The sequence below is a fragment of the Clupea harengus genome, chromosome 9, assembly GCF_900700415.2.
Source record: "Clupea harengus chromosome 9, Ch_v2.0.2, whole genome shotgun sequence".
Classification (NCBI taxonomy): domain Eukaryota; kingdom Metazoa; phylum Chordata; class Actinopteri; order Clupeiformes; family Clupeidae; genus Clupea; species Clupea harengus.
Window position 1 is genome coordinate 15,103,833 of NC_045160.1, and position 19,178 is coordinate 15,123,010.

Consider the following 19,178-nt stretch of genomic DNA (forward strand, 5'->3'; position numbering starts at 1 on the left):
GCTTTTGTGCAGGCTGAATGAGCAGCTAAATCCAGCCCAAAACTTGAGGTTCCGCCCGCAGGATCAGCATAACCTAGCAGAGGCTAAGCGAAGGGTCCCCGTCAAAATGAAGAATAGGCAGGCCAGCTTTTGCTGAGCATGCCGGCTGCAAGACGGCAAGGTAAAACAATGAGGTGCAACATTATCCATCCAGGCATTGAGCCCTTTGTTTTCGCAGTAGCGGAGACGGACAATCCGTCACAGTGAAGTGGAGCGTTACCCGTCCAAGGAGGAGAATTGCTCTGTCAGGATTTGGGGCAATTAGTCGGAGAGGATTACATTGCTGTTACCCAGAATACATCTCTGTTGGTTTTTACATAGTCAGTGTGTTTTTGCTTCTGTGTCTCTGCCTGTCCTGGAGAATTGATTGTGCCATACGACTGAGACGGTGTTTAAAATGAATGGGTGAGACTGACTTTTCACGTCCCGGTTGGTGTAATTTATTCCAGTGGATGCTGATAAATTAACTGCACTCCTCTGTGTGGGCGCCCCTGCATTCTAATGGGTGGTGTTTATTGTGTCGCATAACCTCTGCATTAATGAAGGTCACGAAGAAAATGACATTGGCGTCAACAACGAAGGGTGTGTCTGCAGCGGAAAGGATGTCGGTGAGCGAGGACCGTGAAATGTTGAATGAGCAGACAAGCCAACACCTGACTTTCTCTGTATAAGGTCAGTCAATGCTTCTCAGTCTTACAGTATTCATGTCCATGGCCAGACATGAAACATCCAAAGTCCTTCAAAACATTGAAATAGTAACACATAGCCAGAGGAGGCCATATTAGGAATAAAATATCCTCTTCATGGGTCAGGTCTAAATCATTTCACTCCCTTGCTGTCTTCCTGGTCTCCACTTCTGCTGAGCGTAAATCCCTCCCAACCAGATAAACTGGGAAAGTTTCCCAGGCTCCGCAAACCTTCAAGCGAATATCTTCTTATCTACCAGCCTCACTGATCAGAACGCCCCGGGTTCTCTAAAGAGCTCTGCATCTTTGAGAGAAATATAATATTCTAGGACTGAAGGAGGGGAAGACACTTTGCAAAAATAAAAGAAACTCATTAAAACCCTGTGGCACTTTAATTAACTGTACGAGAGCACCTCCTGCTCCAGACGTCTTGCTATATTGGAGCGCTTAGGGGCTGTGGTGGCCCAGAAGGAGCAGGTCTCCTGAAATGTGACAGGTATTTAACAGGCTCTTGTTTTCACTTACCGCCTGCCCCTTTTGCGATGACGGAGCGGAGTACGATCGGGAGATGATAGTGTGGCATCTGAGGTTATCGATCCCGATGAACAATTCCCAGGGTACTCAGCAAGGCTGCCCCCAGTGTAATATAAAAATAAGTAAAATAATTGGCCGATCAAGTCACACCTAAACTGATGAGCGAATATGATTCGTTGGCTCGCTTGCCTACGTACCATGCATGTCCATGTGCCAGGGCGAGGGAGTAATGTTATCTCTCTGTCTTGGAGCCAAATTAATTCAAACTTTCCACACAGACAGTAGTACAGTTCTCATCACAAAATATATGAGCCATCTATCCCAGCCAAAACGGCAGCCATGCAGCAGATGAAATGCATAATGCGATGTGTTGTATTGATTTTTGCCGTACATCCCTTTCCTATCCTCTAGCAGTTAGAACACCGTGACCTTGCAGACCTGTGTTGGCACTCTGATGCCCCCTTAATGAATGAATTTTTCTGCATTTGTGTATAATGTTATCGTTGTTGTTGTTTTGCATGATGAATTTTGATAGCTTGCTTTTCTTCAGCCTGGGTAAATATATATTCGTTGTCATTTTACAGCTATGAAACTAATCTTTGGACTGCGGCGAACAGTGCTTCTCCCAGACTGGGACGTGCCCTCTGTGTCTTTGTGCTCAGTATGCGTATAAATAGTGTGCTTCCTGGCAGTAGCTTCCTGCCAAAAGGACACATTGTGTTTGAACGTGAAGGACAGGCTCGATGGGACGCTACGGTCAGTGTTGGGGAGTAGTGAACTACATGTAATTAAACTAGTAGTACAGTTTCAGTAGCTTGCTGGTAGTTCAACTAGTCATTCAAGTAGTTCAGTTACTTTTGTAATTTTTGTGTAGTTAAATACTGAAACTACAAACTATTTTGAGAGACTGCTCATGTGTCATATAAACAAGAGATTCTGCTCTGTTCAAGCTGTTCAGGTGTAAGTTGAAGACTGTTTAAGTTTTTAAGAGTCAGATGTTACAAAACTGATGAGTAAGATACCGGTCTTAAAGGCGCAAGCTAAATAATCTTCTTTTATGTTTTAGTTGTAGTCAGATAAAACAAAATCCAAATTATGTTACAACAAAAATATAACATCCCTTGCAATGTCTTACTTGTGAAAAAAATATTTGGCTATAGTTTATTTAAATATTGGATTCTAAATTTGTAAAACTAAACTTAAATATATTAGATGTCAATTAGTCATAGGTATTGACTATTGCTATTTATTAACAAATGTTTGAGGTTGTGAGAAATAGTAGTGTATGCTATTTTAGAAGTTACCTGGCTAACTGAGTAGTCCTGCGTGGTACAATACTAACCTGGACTCGTGGACTAATTCCTGAAAGGCAGGTGTCTGACTGATGGGCATTGCATACAAAACATTATTTGCGGTTTCCCATGAATAGTGTTTTTATTTTGTTTTTTGTTTGTTTTGGTATGACCTGTGAACAAGAAGGCACCTTTTGCAATGAACTCAGTTCAGTGGAATTTTTCGCTGGGATGTGATTTTTCTGTATTACACTTCGTCATAATTTTGCATCACATGTACATTGTCCATTTTTCCCCAAGTAGTTTGAACTACCTTTTCTAAGTAGCTTTTCCAACTAGTTTTCTCCCTAGGGTAGCTGTGCTGTAGGTCAACTCCTTCCAGTGTGAAGTATTTGGTAGCTTGCAAAGCTATGCTTTCAGAGTAGCTTCCCCAACACTACAATCCTGCATCTGAAATACCCTGGCTCTGGCTAGCGGTAAGGTATTGATCGACTGCCCAAGCAGGGCACTGCTGGCCGATGGCTGTTGAGTGGTAATGTGTTTAACCATCCTTAATAATCTTCAGCAAACAGCATGGCAGGGTCATCATCATGGAGCGAGGCGCACAGAAAAAAGAACAAGAAGCAGCCGAGAAGCGGGGGCTGAATTTGCAAGCCCTCTTGAGCAAGCTTGAGCACAGCCCCAGCTGTGGAGTCTACAGACGGTCACTGCCTGCGCTCTCAGGATTTTGCATGCTAGTAACTGCAGATGAGCTGATATTATGCAGGGCAACACATGGGTATGAACCATGCTGTTTAATTAAAGTATCTCCTAAGTCTAAGAGATATGCAAAGCAACACCAGCAAGTGTTTGAATGAGAGAAAAAAATCACTTTATGTCCATATAATGGACAGTAAACAATGTGGAAAATATTTTCCAGTGGACATCAATAGGTTACCATCTGAATTCTATTCTAATGGGTTTGCATAAAGCAGAAGGCTATACATCAAATGTCTTGAACTGAGATGCTATTTTCCTTCACAGTAAAGAGGCTTCATTCCTCCTGCCAAGGTGTCATTTAACTTCTCCCAGTACAGATGGCTTCTACCCTCGGTCAATTTGCTGTTTAACTGTCCAAGATGACTGATGCATCCAAATGAATCTTTGCTATCAACTCAGACAGAGAGCGAGAGATATAACTGTATTTTATTGAACCGAACCAAGGACCACTTAATCCACAGCAGTTCAGAATATCGATTCCTCAGTCGATTCCTATGCGGTGGCCGTGGCTGAGGTAGGCATCTTATAGATCTCTCCAAGACCAGGGAACCACTGCCTCATGGAAGACCTTGAGGCCCTGTGATGTCTTTCACTGAGTTGCCTTTTTTTTTTTTTTAAGGAATTACAGTGGTTCTGAGTGAGAATGGCCCCACTGTTGCAGAGCAGAGAAAAACTATTAGAAAAAGTTCTGTCTAGTTTCTCTCTGTCGCCTAACAATAAAGTTCCATGGAAAGACACGTTATGCCATCTGGCATCAAGAATTGACAGCAAGAAGTTACAGTGCTACCAATCACAGTAACAGCTTAGACTGTTTGGTTGGGACTGTACTGTTTAGAGCAAGATCTACGAGAATACTCTGCTAACAGCTATCTCACACCTACTCTATTCTAGTACAATGACACAATGACCTCTAAGAAAGTAGGTACCATCAGGCTGCTAGGGGAGATTTTGTCACCATGAGAATATGTCTGGTTGATAGCAGTGCTCAGTAACTATGGACCCCTGAAATAGGATATATTAAAATTCCCCTGTCCTTTCTCTCTGTGTGGCAAGCCCCTAAACCATTGCTTTCCACTGGATGTTCCATGTATCCATTATCACAATCACATCAACACTGTCTCAAGGAACTCTCTGTGCAATCACTTTCAGATATCTGCAACCGCTATGCTAATCAGGGCATAATCCACACCATAATGTCATTCTAATAACAAACATGGCTGATTCTGATGCAAAGTCAGACCAGTGGGCCAAAGGTGGCTACTTCAGGCACACAGTCATAAAGCAATGCTAATGTGCTAAAACGCTAAGGTGTGAAGTCAAAGAAAAGGCACTGTGTGGAGAAAAACATGCAGATTGCAGTATCCACCTTTAAGTCTTTGTGGGCTTTTCTCTGGCAGGTGAGTGAACCAGATAATAAAAATCCCTCAGAAAGTGTGTGATGATAGCATTTTATCAGTCCCACTGGTTTTATGAGGGACCGATAACATCGCCCCAAATTATTACACCACAAGAGTGCATTAGTGGGAAATCATCATTATAGTACATTTATTATGTAATATACCGCTGGCCACTGAAGATATGCTGATTAAAACTAGCTAAAGCCCAAGCACAGACAACCATATAAGGTGTAAATCCTCAAATCTTGATTTGTTCAGTCTGTTAAAGCTTTTGTCGAGTAATGGCTTCCACAGCTTTTGAAGTTAATGTGGGCTTTCCATTATACAGGACTGCTGAATTCTATTTAGTTTTGGTATTAATGATTTTGCTCCATGCTAGTTTTTTGAGTTGACATTTATGGGCAGTACAAAAAGGGAAAGTATGATGACTAACCTTAACTAGCCAGCAACCCTTGAATGTACAAAATCCATCTAGGATTGAGTGTCCATCTAGGATTTAACTTTCCTACTTCAACACTAAGCGGAGACACTTACTGATCAAAATCAGGAGCAGTATTGAGCAAAACAGCTATGCAATGGAATCCTATGAGGCAAGCATCTCCATCAAAGTAATCTGCTTGTTTTCGCCACTGACAGGCTCATACATTATATTATAAGGCTCTGATAACATGGAAAGGATCCCATCAGAGAGACACTTGCACCTGTTTAGTTCAGTAACTGTAAAGAAACTGTAGAAAATGTAGTTCCAGTCTCTGACGTACCAGCCCACTCAGTGCCTGTAGTCAATTATCACAGTAGGGGCTTTTTTGTAACGTTTACAAAAGGAAAGGAATTGACTACGGGTACTGAATGTTTTTTTTTATGTCAGAGCCCGGAAGAAGAGACAAATAAAACGTTGATGGTCAGTCACAAACAGTAATTTTCTACAGTTTCTTTACAATTACTGAGGTAAACAGATGCAGGTGTATCTCTGATGGGATCCTTTCCATGTTGTCAGACTCTTACAATAACATTTATGAGCCTATCAATGGCAAAAAACAAGTGGTTTACTTTGGCGCAGATGCTTGCCTCACAGGATTCTATTGTACAGCCGTTTTGCGTTTTAGCGTTCTAATTCAATACTGGACTGATTTAAATCCTTAAGTGCCCCAAGTAAAATTTTAGACCCAAAAAGGTCTGGAAATAGGACCCGGGTTCAAAAATCCCAACGTTTTCCTTTAAGCCCTCATAGTGTTTCACCCATGGTGTTAGACAGTCAGCAGCAGTCAAGATACTCAATTTTTACCCTTTTTCCAAAGGATCTAAGTCTTGTATGCCTTGCCCTGGAGGAGAACTCTAAATAAAGGTTTGCCTAACCGACTATGAAAAGAAAAGTCTGTGTCTTGACCTGAGGTCCTGATGGGGAAGAGTGAGGTGTCAAACACCAGAACCAATGGAAGTTTGTTCATTTGACTTGGGCCAGCAGGTCAGGTGTGTTCGGATGATGTTCCTTCTGGCAGCTGCATGGCCTCTGCCCCCTCATGGGAATATAAAGCGTGAACTGAACAGACACCTGTATTAATAGATCGTCATGACGATCCAGGTCGACTGCCTTGAGTGATCCCAACTGTGTAAACATCTTAGACACATTCACACTTACGGAGGATTATTACACACCACTCACCTTGCTTCTCCGGAATTACGGAAATGGGTTTGCTAAATCCAATGACTCATTAAAGTTTTGTTGCAAAGGATTATGGTTCTCCCCGCAGAGAAACCTGCCGATCAATGTGATTTTAAACCAAGCCTTTTAGAGCTGGACGTGACCAATTGACTACACTGAGTCATAAACCGCCCTCGTCAATGCAATAGGGATCCCCCGCATTGTCTGAATTAAACCTTATTTTTGTCTATCAACTAGACGATGAGGTCTCTTTAATTAAGTTAAGAGTTGCCTGAGAGACGTTTTAACTGGCGGGGGCATTACACAGCCCCATAAACAAACAAAAAGAAGAGAACAGATAATCCATAAGCAATTAATTAAGGGAGGAACTCCGTGGCTTCTTCACGTATCAGTCACTGTGAATAATTGTGGCATAAGGAAGAGCCAGAGAAAGATATTTATACACTGTCCTTGGGTTAACAAGAGTGAGTAAGTGAGAAGAGGATAGATAGCCAATCCCCCCCCCCCCACACACTCACACACAAACACACACCAACACACCACCTCACTATACCCTTAGCTCTTTTTTCATACTCTCACAAAGAGACTCAGCAGCTGTGGAGGATCATTGACAATGATTTGCGGTGAGCATTCATTCTGTCCAAATTAAATTGGCTGCAAACATCTGGGAGGCCATCAGGGTGATGACTACTGTATTTCCTACGAACGCAAGAGGCAGGCCTGGAGAAATAATGATAAGTGCAGTGATTCAGGTGAAAGCAAATATCCCCCTATTCTAGAATCACTGCCTGAGCATTCAAGGCTGACGATATGTAATGAGCTACTTTACCTGCACCCATCCCTTCTGCAATGCTAATCAGTGGATCGTTTGACATTTAACCGTTGACCAGTGAAAACCATTCAACCACAAAAATGATAGCTATGCACAACAAGACAGCTGCCACTCAAAATAGACATGGGGCCCTAAATTCGTTGATGGGCAACACAGCTGGCAACATGCAATGTGTGCCATGTATGACCTGAAGCTAATTTAATACCTTGGCAAAATTGTTTTGCTAATTTGATAACACGAGCAAGATCCTAAATACCAGCATGGGTGGGTCCGTGGAAAGACATGGGAGTTAACTGAAAAATAGATATTCCTTATAAGCATTGCGCTGTTTCTAAAGCCCTTCTGGTTTAGGTTAATAACATCACAATATGGCACATTCAATTGATAAGCAAATACTTTGTCCCACCTTAACAAATGTATAAAAATGGCCTCATGATATGTAGAAAAGTAAGGCAAAAATGTTGACTTCTGAATTTATTTATTTATTCCATGTGGGGTTTTATTGACCTGAATGTCTACAGATCATCCAATACATTTTAGCAAAGCACATGAGGGAGAGGGTGGCCCAGTTGTGCTGCCCGTTCACGGACCCCACTGAGCCGGACTGCAGCGATATCTGGTTGCTACTCGCGTCTCTTTCATTTTGGCGAATTAGGATGTTCATGTAGCCTTCCAGGGCGTTGCACCTTTGGATATGAGGCCTTAAAGGAGACAATGGCTTTCCGTTATGCCCCTCAGTGGCAACAGCAATTCAATATGGGGTTGTCAAGCGCCAGGTCTGTGATTGAGTGAACATTTGGCCTATTGAAAATGCATTTCAGATGCTTGGATCAGATGCTCAGGTGGCACATTACAGTATAGCCCTCAGAAAGTCAGTACCTTCTTCGTGGCATGTTGTGTTTTACACTTTACACTTGCTCCCAGGCTGTCATTACTTCTGCGAAAAATGAGGCCTGCTGCTGGTCAAGAATCTCCATCTCCACTGGTGTAAAACACTCTTTTCACGTCCATAAACTTGCTCCGTTATAGAACAATTACTGAGTTCCGTGTGAATGTTAATAAGGTATGTTCAAATCATTGTAATTGGCTGATAAAGAATAACTTCATTGCCACACCCACTAATTACCATTTTTGCTTGATTGCGCCGCTGCCCTGTGTCGGTGAGCAGCAAATATTGGTATCCCCGCCTAATCTCATTGCTCATTGCTGCTGCGTGAAGGCCGTTCGCGGTGCTTGTTGCACTATGAAGTTAGGGCCCATTGTCTTTCTAAAAATACAAACCAGTGAATTCTCTCCGGTCCAACCCTCCCTCGCCACTGCCAGTGTCTGTCTGTGCTACGAGGCAATCTGTCATGGCTATGCCCACACTGGCACCAGTAATGGCAGATGAAAGAATCTGCGCCTGTTTGCCTAGATAAGCACTGACTGGCTGAGAGGCTGTGCAGACCAGTGTGGACAGAGAAGCTCCTCTAGCATACGGCAGGCTACATGCATTAGTATTCCGAGGGAAAGCTTTCTCCCCGACTGTGTCTCTACTAGCACATACAGCCTGACCTTTTACGGGTTACAGTAGCATACGGCTGCAGAGCCCTACTGTAAAATAAGGCCTATTAAGAGAGCGGTAAATTCACAGTAATCCCAATAGACTATGCGTTGAGATTATGCGTTAAGTGTTAACCTGCCTCTGTCAGCTGTTTATGCGTGTAAGAAAATATATACTGAAAAATGTTTAGCATATATAAAGATCAAAGAAATTGTATTTCATGTGTGGTAAATCTGTATATATAAAAGATGATTATTTAGTACGTTACAAATGCTTATATGAACCGGAGTAGCCCTTTAAAGGTTTTGTAGAAAGATCTCCCAGCCTTCTTGAAAAACAGCTGAAGCCTTTATGATCTTTATAAAACATATTACATTTTTCTTTTGAAATGACCTTGAAATTATGAAAATGTAGAGGAAGACACTTGGCAGAGAACTTTGTCCAGTGATGAGTGTGTTTTTCAATAATATAGAGAAGAATAGCCATCAAAGATTTGTCCTTAAATCCCAGAATTACTACCCTTGCGAAGAAGATCCCTGTCACATAAATAATCCAGCTCCACTGAGGCTTGGCACAGAGCCTATTAGCCGACCTGATGCTGAATCCTGTTGGAACATTAAAACATGTCTCTTACCTGAATCTCCACTCCGTAGCCCATGTAGACAGTCACGGTGTAGGTGCATTCCACGGCCGAGTAGTACCAGGAGCCCGCCTGTTGCTGCTGCTGTGGCGTCTCGATGTAGCCCTTGGGCGCCGTGAAGTTGGTGAGGCACGGAACTGCACAGATGAGAAAGAGAGGGAGGAAAAGAAAGACGGAAGAGACAAAAGGACAGAAAGAAAAACAGGAGATGCCATCAGGACCAGTGAGCCACACGCTCTCCCCTGATCCCTCTTCATTCCCAGGCCTCTGGCCTACACCTTAATTGTCTTTCAAGGTTTTCTCATTTTCTGCTAGGATCAACAGCAACTTCTTATTTTCTCTTTCTCTCTTCCTTTCTTTCTGCCCCTCTCTCCCCATCTCCCCCTCTCTCTCTCTCCCCCCCCCCCCCCCCCCCCCCCCCCCTCCACCCCCACCCCCACGGCCTGCACAGGGGAAAGATCAGGTAGGGCCGGCTGGCCACAGACCATTTTCCGGTCGCCTTCAGGTCTTTCCACTCGAGCAGCTCCTTTATCTCTCCTCCCTGGTTAAGAGGTGGGGTGTCACCGGGGACCGTGTGCCGGAGAAAGTTGTGAAGGGGGCAGTTCCCAAGAGGCCCTCTGCATACCTTCCCATCACTTCCACACTGGGCTTGAGGCTCGGCTATAAAGAGAGCGCGCTTGCTCAAGACAACCACTCACAGGGCTGCCAGCGCTCTCCTCTCCTGCCTCACATCCCCCCTCATTCCACAACCACCAATTTTCTATCCAGGCTCCACAAATGTGACCCACAAGATTGGCCACAAATGAAGTTGTGACAGTCACCATCTGGAGCATTCTGATTGGGGGTTGACCTCATACACACACACACACACACACACACACACACACACACACACACACACTTTCCCAAAAAAGGTGGATAAAGATCACAAGCTGCAGCCTTGTCTCCTCAAAAGGGTTGAGAGTGTGCAGGGCAGGAATACCAAATTAATTAAAAGATCATGGCAGATGAGGAGCACAAAAAACTTTGGGAGGAGATTGAGGAGGAAACTTTTTAAGGTAGAGCTGCTCAAGGCTTATATTTGGTTTCTTTGGTCAAAATAAGCAGACCTTACATGTAGCAATGTGTTAACATGTGGACCTCCTCATTTAAAAATTTAAATTAGTTAAATTGTTTTGCTTTCTATTATATACATAAAGACTGCCACTACTTGCAACCTGCTAATAGTTTAGGAGTATATTTGCTTGTGAATTGTAAAACCATCACACCCTGCAAATAATGTGAAACTCGGCATTATTCTCTCCTATGTCTATCGCAGTGTTACCTGGGGTCTGCATGGTTGTGATGACGGTGGTGGTGATGATAGTGGTTGTTGTGGTTTCCTCCTCTAAATCGGCAGACACAGAGGATGCTGCAGCAGGGACCTCGCTATCAGGGGACTTGTTATTCTGTGCCCTGGACCTCTCTGTCTCAGCGACATTGTCCGTTTTCACAAGGGTTGTCAAGGCCGGTGGCGGCACAGTGGTTGCTATGGCGACTGATGGGCCCCGTCCCATGGTAACAGCCATACTGGGAGTGCTGGCACAGGGGGGAGGCGTGGACGTGTGCATTGCAGTGGTCAAGGATTCAGTGGTGACATCTCTGTGTGACGCTGTGGTTTTTCCCTGGTCACTCATCACAGCCAAAACCTTGGAAGCACGTTGATCTGTGCCGGCAGCACCGGCGGTGGTGATGGAGGCACGAGTTGCTGCTGTGGTTGGAGTGGGCGAGGCGACGTCGGAGAAAGCTGGCATGTCCTCGTGGGGCACCAGCTGCGTGGAGGGCTCCTGGACCAGGTGCTGGCCCGAGCCTGGCATGGTGGCACCTCCACTGTCTTCAAAAAACTGTGGGTGACCCCGAAGGTCGTCAGTGTGGTGAGACTCTGGGGCGAGGAAGCCTTTGTAAGGGGGATGATGGTTAAGGACGTTGAAGGGTGGAGCTGTGCTGACCAACGGGCCATCTCGGTTCGTGTCCTGAGTGGTCGGGAAGGGGCTATGACCTCCCTCTGCCTCCCCATGGCCTCCGCTCTGGGTTACGGCCCCGCGGCCCTCCAGGAAAGAACCTAAGGAAACACAAATGCACAGCACTTACTCAATATGTCCTCCTAACTAATGCAGAACATTCACACATTTTAGTTTGTCGTGTGCTTTGGGCACGGTCACATAATGGAACAATAGTTTCAAACATCTGAGAGAACCATTCAGAGTGAGGAAAATTTCTCATTAGAGCTACTCTTCTCATTTGTAAATGTTGCAGTTCATCCCTAATGCTATTAGCGACCAGTTGGACATTGGGGTCAATCACTGCATCAAATTAACATATTGGAAAGTTAAAGGCACTAATACCACAGTAAATGGATTATGATGAGGGAGGCCCCTTTGAAGAGCAGGCGCGGTGCTCGGAGAGCCATAGCAGCGATAACCCGTTTATGCTTTAATGGCTCATTTGAATACTCTCTCCCCACCCCTCGCCAATTTAGAAGCCTAAATATTCAACACTAAGCTGCTTTAACGAGCAGATATAATAAGTGTAGCGGGGAAAATGGATACCCCCCCACTGCACCTGGCGAGATCTAATCATCGGCCCTTCAGGAGTCTGCGCGTGCATGCATGCCAGAGGAAGTGTTGATTCCTCCACAATGCTTCATTTCCGCCCCTAATGGCTCTCCCTCCCTTTGCTAATAGCAATCTGCTTTCAAACAATGGGGCTCATTGTAGCGGCAGGCGACATGCGTTTTTTCGCGAGGAGTCTCTTTTTCAGCAGGCAGCACAGATTGCTGTGCTCGCCAAAGGAGATGGGGGGGGGGGGCGTTCTGAGCGAAAAGATGATATCTCAAACCAAACGGAACTGACTGACTATTTTCCCATTTCAATGGTGTGTCAAAAGCAAAAGTATACATCTTTTCTCTGGGGAACTGTGTTAAATTTGGTGAAGGATTGACTCTGTGGCTCAGGATGAAATAAAAATCTGCTTCCAACGTGTCAGTCATACCCGTGCAAATGACACATAAAAGCTGTTGCCAAGAGAAGAAAGCGTTCAATCCCCGTCATCAGTTTAAAGCACATTCACTGACAGTTTATCCCATGCAGATAGAGATTTTGTCATGCATGAGATACAGGTCTGAGAGTGCCCATTAATTGTTAAAGAAATATATGCTTGAAATTTGATTGACATATCCAAAAAGCTACTTCTGCAATGCATTGAGGATATATATATATATATATATATATATATATATATATAAAGCATAACAAAAAGCTTTGATAAATGAAAGCCATCTTCGGCAAAACTTTGCAACTAAAACCTGCTCAAAGCCTAAAACAGATGAAAACAAAAAAATACTTCCTTGGACTACTTATGTTGCATATATCGAAGGACACAGTGACATTCAGATTCTTCACAATAAAAGAACCCATCCCTGTGCGCACACTGCAGAGAAGCAAGGGAAAAGAATCAAGTGAATTGGAGACAGAATAAACCATCATAGATATAAAGCAGAGAAAAACAAAGTTCCTGGATATCCAGCGGACCCCTCGAGCATCTTCAGGCTGCCAGGGAGGCGCAGAAAACACCAGGCGGCACGTAGTAATGGATACAGTCAACAGAGGAGCGGCGCAGTGAGCAGTGCTTTGGGGAGAAGAGTGCTTTTGATTCTGCCCATTAGACCGGCTGAAGTATAAACATATTGCCTCGACTATCACTGTTCAAAGGTCTCTCAGTTCTCAAGTCTCCACAGACGCGATTTGACTTTTAAATGGCTCAGGCCCCAGTCTAGAGGCTAGTAGTGGCAGAAAACCAGTAGGGAGATGTGTCTTGTTTTTTTTTGTCTCTGATGTATACTGTGTGTCCACTCCCTTATTGATTCCTTTAAAAGATCCATTTGAGTTTCCTGTGGATTAGACTCAAAGTGGAGTTTGTTGTGTTGAGGCACGAGTATATTAAGCAGATCACAGATGCTGAATTTAAACATGCAAATCCCCCTAGCTAACTTCAAACGAAATTTCTATCTGTTTTCGGTGTCCTGATGTATTTCACCATGAAAGTGCCATCTCAGAGATATGATTAATTTTAAAGGAACATGCTCTGATATGTATTATCTGCTTTATCCAGTTCTCTGTAGATCCCTGCCCTAGTGAAGACAACAGAATACGCAGTCAGTCGTTGGCAGAAGAAAATGGTTTATCTCACACATTGTGAATTGCTAGGGAGGATATTCACACATACAGTAAGCCTTCAGTTTCTTCAAAGGGAAGAAGCAGCCTTGAGAACAGCAACTCAAGGTCACGCGACACAACGTGTAGCCGGAGAAAATGTGGCGGGGGGGGGGGTTTACAAAGTAAACAAAGTAAAGTGTTTTAAGTAAATTGGGAAGGCGAAGGCAAGTTATTTTCCCCATCAACACCCACAGACTCTTTTGGAACGAGTTGGATGAGAGACGGATGTTGTGTTCTTGTGACAATACAATGCAATGATCAAAAACATTCAGCTCCAAACAAGAGAAGGGAAGGGTCCAATTATGATCAGAGATGTATTCAGGGGTTGGGATGTCAGCTACTTGCTTTTGAAAAAGCACTATATTACTTGTGCAGCAAAACACTGGCTTATACATACAAGCTATGCCCTAGAACATTGTAGAATTCAGGTATTAATAATTGGAAATTGCACTGCAAGAGCAGGATTTAATTTTCATAAACTCATACTAAATCTGTTCACAGTAGTTATTCATAATGTTATGTTATAAAGTTATTCATAGTGAGAGTAATTTCATACGCATTACACATTCTGTGAATACCTCATGTAGTATGGAATTGTACACTATAATCCTGGTGCATATTTGCCTCCCAAAAGATTTTGAAGTGAATAAGTCATATACCATATACCATATACAAAACAATAGGTACCACTGCCTCAGGGGTGTTTACAGGAGGGCATACAGGATGGCTTGCTGAAGTTCTGAAGTGTTGTTTTGTCGGTCTCAGCCGCTGGCCTGTGGCTGACCCGGGTTCAAATGGACATGTTGACTCTGCCTTCTGCCTCATCCTTGCGGGCCCCCAGAACAAAACATTTTGCTTTTTGTTATTCTACGATGAAACACATCCATTGCCTCCGGGATCCAATCAAACGCGTTGTGCAGAACAGAACAAAGGCACACCACACTGACTAAGGTGTTGGATGTCATTAGTCCAACTCCTACCAGGCAGGAATCAAAGACCATGTCCTCTTTGTAATGGAAACAATGCCATATGAGGTGTGAAATAATTGCTCCCTGGAAGTACACACCGACCACATAGCAAAACAGTTGCTAAACCGGGTATGGATGGAATAGATTGCCATTTTCTGAAAACGCTCCACAATTTAATAGTAACTAAATAATAGGTAATAACATTACTATGTATGGTAGATGTAGGGCTATAGTATCAATTTCCATAACCATAAAGAAATGCATCGGATTTTATTTACCTAAAGATTGAATTTTATTTTCTCCTTCTCCTTGTCCAACATACTCATTTAGTCCACTATATCTCTCTTGTGTTTTCTGTTTTAAAAACAATCACAAAATGAGTTTAGCTTGGAGGAGCTCAAACACGCAGTAGCTTTAAAGTTGTCTCTCTCCTCTCCCTCTCTCTCTCTCTCTCTCTCTCTCTCTCTCTCTCCTGAAATAAAATGAGTTTATCACAGGGGGGTGGGATTGGAACTGAGGGTAGTTGACTTTGACTGTAAAGGATGACGGGCATTACGGAGACACTTCACAAGCCCCGCTCCCCCCCACCCCACCCCTCCCGCCGGCTCTCCCCACCCGCTCGCTTGCAAGTCCTCAACTCAATTTCCACCTGCACTGTTTGCATTGATTAAGGTATTTCTGTCTCCTTGAAACTCTGCTTCATTGTCCCAGATCTAAATGAGTTTGGATAGCTCCTGTGTGAAACGCGCTGTGCTGGCGAGAGCAATGGAGAGAAGGAGAGACACTGGGGTGGGGGGGTGGGGGGTGTAGAAGGAGACATTGGAAGGAAGTGAGAAAGAGGGAGAGAGAAAAGGAGGAAGGGAGGGAGAGAGTAAAACAGAGAGAGAGAGAGACTGAGAAAAAACAAGGGAGTGTGAGAGAGGGCTGTGAGCCATAACACACAGAGAGGATTATAGGAAGCCGAATGACTCGAAGGCAGAGACACTCCCTTCCCGTTGTGTACAGCATCAATAATGCACCAGGGGGACCAGCTCAGCACTGCCTTCAAAGCCATACATTGGCTTCAGGTTTACACACACACACACACACACACAAATATATATATTTTTCAGATAGAGTGATGCCGTTGTGTCTATAAATATATATAAACACACAGAGCACATGTCTCTCCGGCTGTAGACCTGTTCAACACGCACTTCTGGGGAGCAGGCCACTACGGACTGGTTATGCAGAGAGAAGAAAATCAAGGAGAGCAAAACAACGGCAGCCATGTAACAAAGCACTAGGTGTCTGGGCACGTATACTTTAGATAGATAGATAGATGGATACTTTATTAATCCCGAGGGAAATGTAGGTATGGTGTGTATTTGAGCACATCAAAGAAGGTAACTCGAATTTACAGTGTTTTTAGAAACTCCACTTTTCATTGACACTAGCTGTTTGAATCTGAAGTACAATAGAGCCGGAGTCAGGGTTTATGAGACAGCACTGGCCTGTGCAAGCAGCCTCTGGGCGTTTAGAGAGCTGCTCACTGGGAGTTGGGATGATAGAAAAACAACCTCACCTAAGCCGGCAGGGAGCTTCTTGTTGTTTTATCTTCACTTCTTTCTCTGGGCCTCTGGCTAACACTTTACCTCAACCCTTCATCATAAGATTGACATAACCGTGTCATAAAAAACATCAGGGCAAGTGCCTTATCCTGTCAGTAGTAAACTGTCACTATATCCTGACAGTGGTACATGAGACAAATAATCTGTGAAAAAATCAGGCTTCTCTGGCTCCACCCAGTCCTCCTAATGCCACTTGCAATGGACGCATAATGCATAGGCCTGTCTTCTTCTTCATCTTCGTCTTCGTATTTTATTATACTTTCCCTTCGAGGGAAGCTGCACAATGTCCCTGTCTATGACATTGAACCTGAGTTTGAAACAAATATTTCTCTAAAATGTGACGATCGATTTTGTTCATTCTTGGTGTGTCCATTTTTCAGGTGTAGTAGTGTATTATACATGTGCAACTGTGTATTTGTTATGGTTTAATTTCGAGATAGGGAACAAAATGCCGGCATCTATGGTAGACTGGGTGGGACTTTTCAACTCTCTCTCGTAGACTTGTGCTTCGTCAGTAATCAGGCAGTGCGCGTTCATGTGTTTTGGAGGAATGGCCTTGGAGGGGTCTGAAAGAAGGGCCAGGTATTTTTTCAGTTGTATACTTTCCAAATCTATCTTACTCTTGCTGGTTTCTCCAGAATCGCCTACCCTATATTTAAGAATAATATATCATGAAAGCAGTATATGGCGTATACCCATGATCTATATGCCACATGCACATGGTTGTACCATGTTCCATCTTATATTAGAGTCTTATAACTCTAATCTCCATCTGCCTCACTCTCTCCTCTGTCCATTTTTCAGTTTTCCTCATCTTCCTCTCTTCCTTCCTTCATTATCATCTTTTTCTTCCCCTATTCATTTTCTTTCCTTTTCTTCAGGCTCTTCACCAGCATCTGCTGTCGTTTTCTCCACACATCCCCCCGTTCAGTATGTGTCAGCAGTCAACACTTCCAGACACACAAAGAGAGACTGAATAAGGGTAAATCGCCTCTGGGAGCGCTTTGATGTTTATCGCTTGGGCTTTCAAAGAGTGTAACAGAAAATTGGCTTATCTTGAATAAACCCCTAAATTCAAAATAAAGTCAGCTGATTAAACTCTTGAATGTCTATTCACTAAAGCATCGGTTCCAGCCGAGGCTGCAGAATATAAATATAAAAAAACCATCTCCCTCTGGAATATACCTCAGCTTAATTTAGATTATAAAAATAAATAAATTGATTTTCAAATTGTGGTGGAAAGCAACAATGGCTTCCATTTTTGCAAGGGTGTGTTGTTTCGCCTTGTAAAAAAATAATGAAAAAAAAAAAGTATGTTATACTCACACAGCTACACTTTCATCTACACTTACGCACACACACACACACACAATTCTCAATTCTGCAAGTGCGCCACATCTGTTTTAGGGAAAGGATTGAAGTCAAGGGCCAGGCCATCCTTGTATTTCAATAAGTCACCCAGCCCCCTGTGTTTCACCTCTGATCGCACCGACACACCACGCCCTGTTGCTGTGGCGCCGCCTAAATCATCTCCTGTCTGCCGATGCATTATTAAACACCTCCTCTCCGTCACATTTTCATCTGGATGTCCAGCCTGTCCCTGGTTTGGGTGAATATCTCACCGCTGACGGAGAGCCACCGTGCTGCCTGCCACCGTGCTGCCCGCCACCGCACAGAGCGGCACGTGGTGAGGGAGAGGAGGCTGAGAGACAAGTGGCTCAGCCGCAGGTCGATGGGTATCGCCTCCCCTCTCATCCCACTTCGTAGCTGCAGCTTCGCATAGTGGCTTTGAAAGGACAAAAAGGAAGAGTAGGCTGTGACAAAAAAAAAAGTGTGTGTGCTGATGTTTTCACAGACAGATGATGATGAGTAAAACAAAAGAAATGACCATTCGCTCAGCTGATTTTGCATGGAGAGGAGCGTCCTCATAATGGATGACACTGCCACTGAAAGTGCCCAATTGGACGTGCACAAGAGGAATAGAAGGAGGACCTGAGAGAGGGATGAGATGCTTTGTCTCAAATTGATTTTGTCTGATTTGTGTCCTCCTCGTCGAAGGCTTTCACGCCTACATGCGGGCAACGCATCCACGACCTCTTAATTAATCTATTTGGATGGCATGGCACAGACCCTGTGCTTTTGGCAGACTCCAGTTATGTGGGCAGACTGAGTGGAGTGGAGGCACGATGAACTTAAGAGCCATTTCGACTGTGTTGTGTTTGAATGCACAGTATGGGCAGTGTATCTCCCCGCTTTCACGCCTCCCACTAAAGACAAATAACACACACACACACACATTTACAAAATTATGGGAATTTGCTATTTTCAAAATTGGATAATGAAAATCAGATGCGTTATTACAAACTCAATTGTGCATTACAAATGAAATTCAAGAAATGTGCTATTTTTTGAGATGAAACACAAAAGGTTTCTATAGTAAAACCAACCAGGAATAACGATGACCATCTGAACTTGAGTGACATTTACTAAATGCTAAATTGCTAAATGCTAAATTGGTTGTTCTGATATCAAAGTAGCAAAAAATTAAATTTTCTTGAGTGGATAAGAACCCCATATGAATATTTGAGATAAACAAAAAAAAACACATAGACACACACAAATTCAAGAACATCTTAAAAGCCCTATTAAAACAATCTGATTTGTTTCTCAAATTGAAACCGTGTTCTTGAGAATGTCATTTCCCCTGTCTATACTGCAGACTGCACTGTGCTCAGCCAGATCCGAAAGAAGGACCTCTTGTTCCCATTCATGACTGTCATGCAGAACTGCAATCCAATTTAGCCTCAGGAAAAGACACATCCCCACAGAATTTCTTTCTCTCATTATATTATTTTTTTCTTCTTTTTTTTTCTATACTATTTTTTATTCTGGAATGCAGCCAAAGGACACACTCACACAACAATGCCTTTAAAAATATATATAAAGTTATTGGTGTTTAAAA

General features: G+C 43.5%; 1 protein-coding gene across 5 annotated transcripts in view; it reads right to left on the reverse strand.

Moving 5' to 3' along the window:
• The window catches only part of sez6b (seizure related 6 homolog b), a 158,581-nt gene that overhangs the window by 73,306 nt on the left and 66,097 nt on the right, over positions 1-19,178 (reverse strand). For all 5 annotated transcript variants that reach the window (XM_031573612.1, XM_031573613.1, XM_031573609.1 and 2 more), the window contains exons 2-3: positions 10,710-11,486; positions 9,380-9,522 (exon numbers count right to left, since the gene is read on the reverse strand). In XM_031573612.1, coding sequence (XP_031429472.1) covers positions 9,380-9,522; positions 10,710-11,486 — 920 coding nt within the window. The remainder of the gene's footprint in view (positions 1-9,379; positions 9,523-10,709; positions 11,487-19,178) is intronic.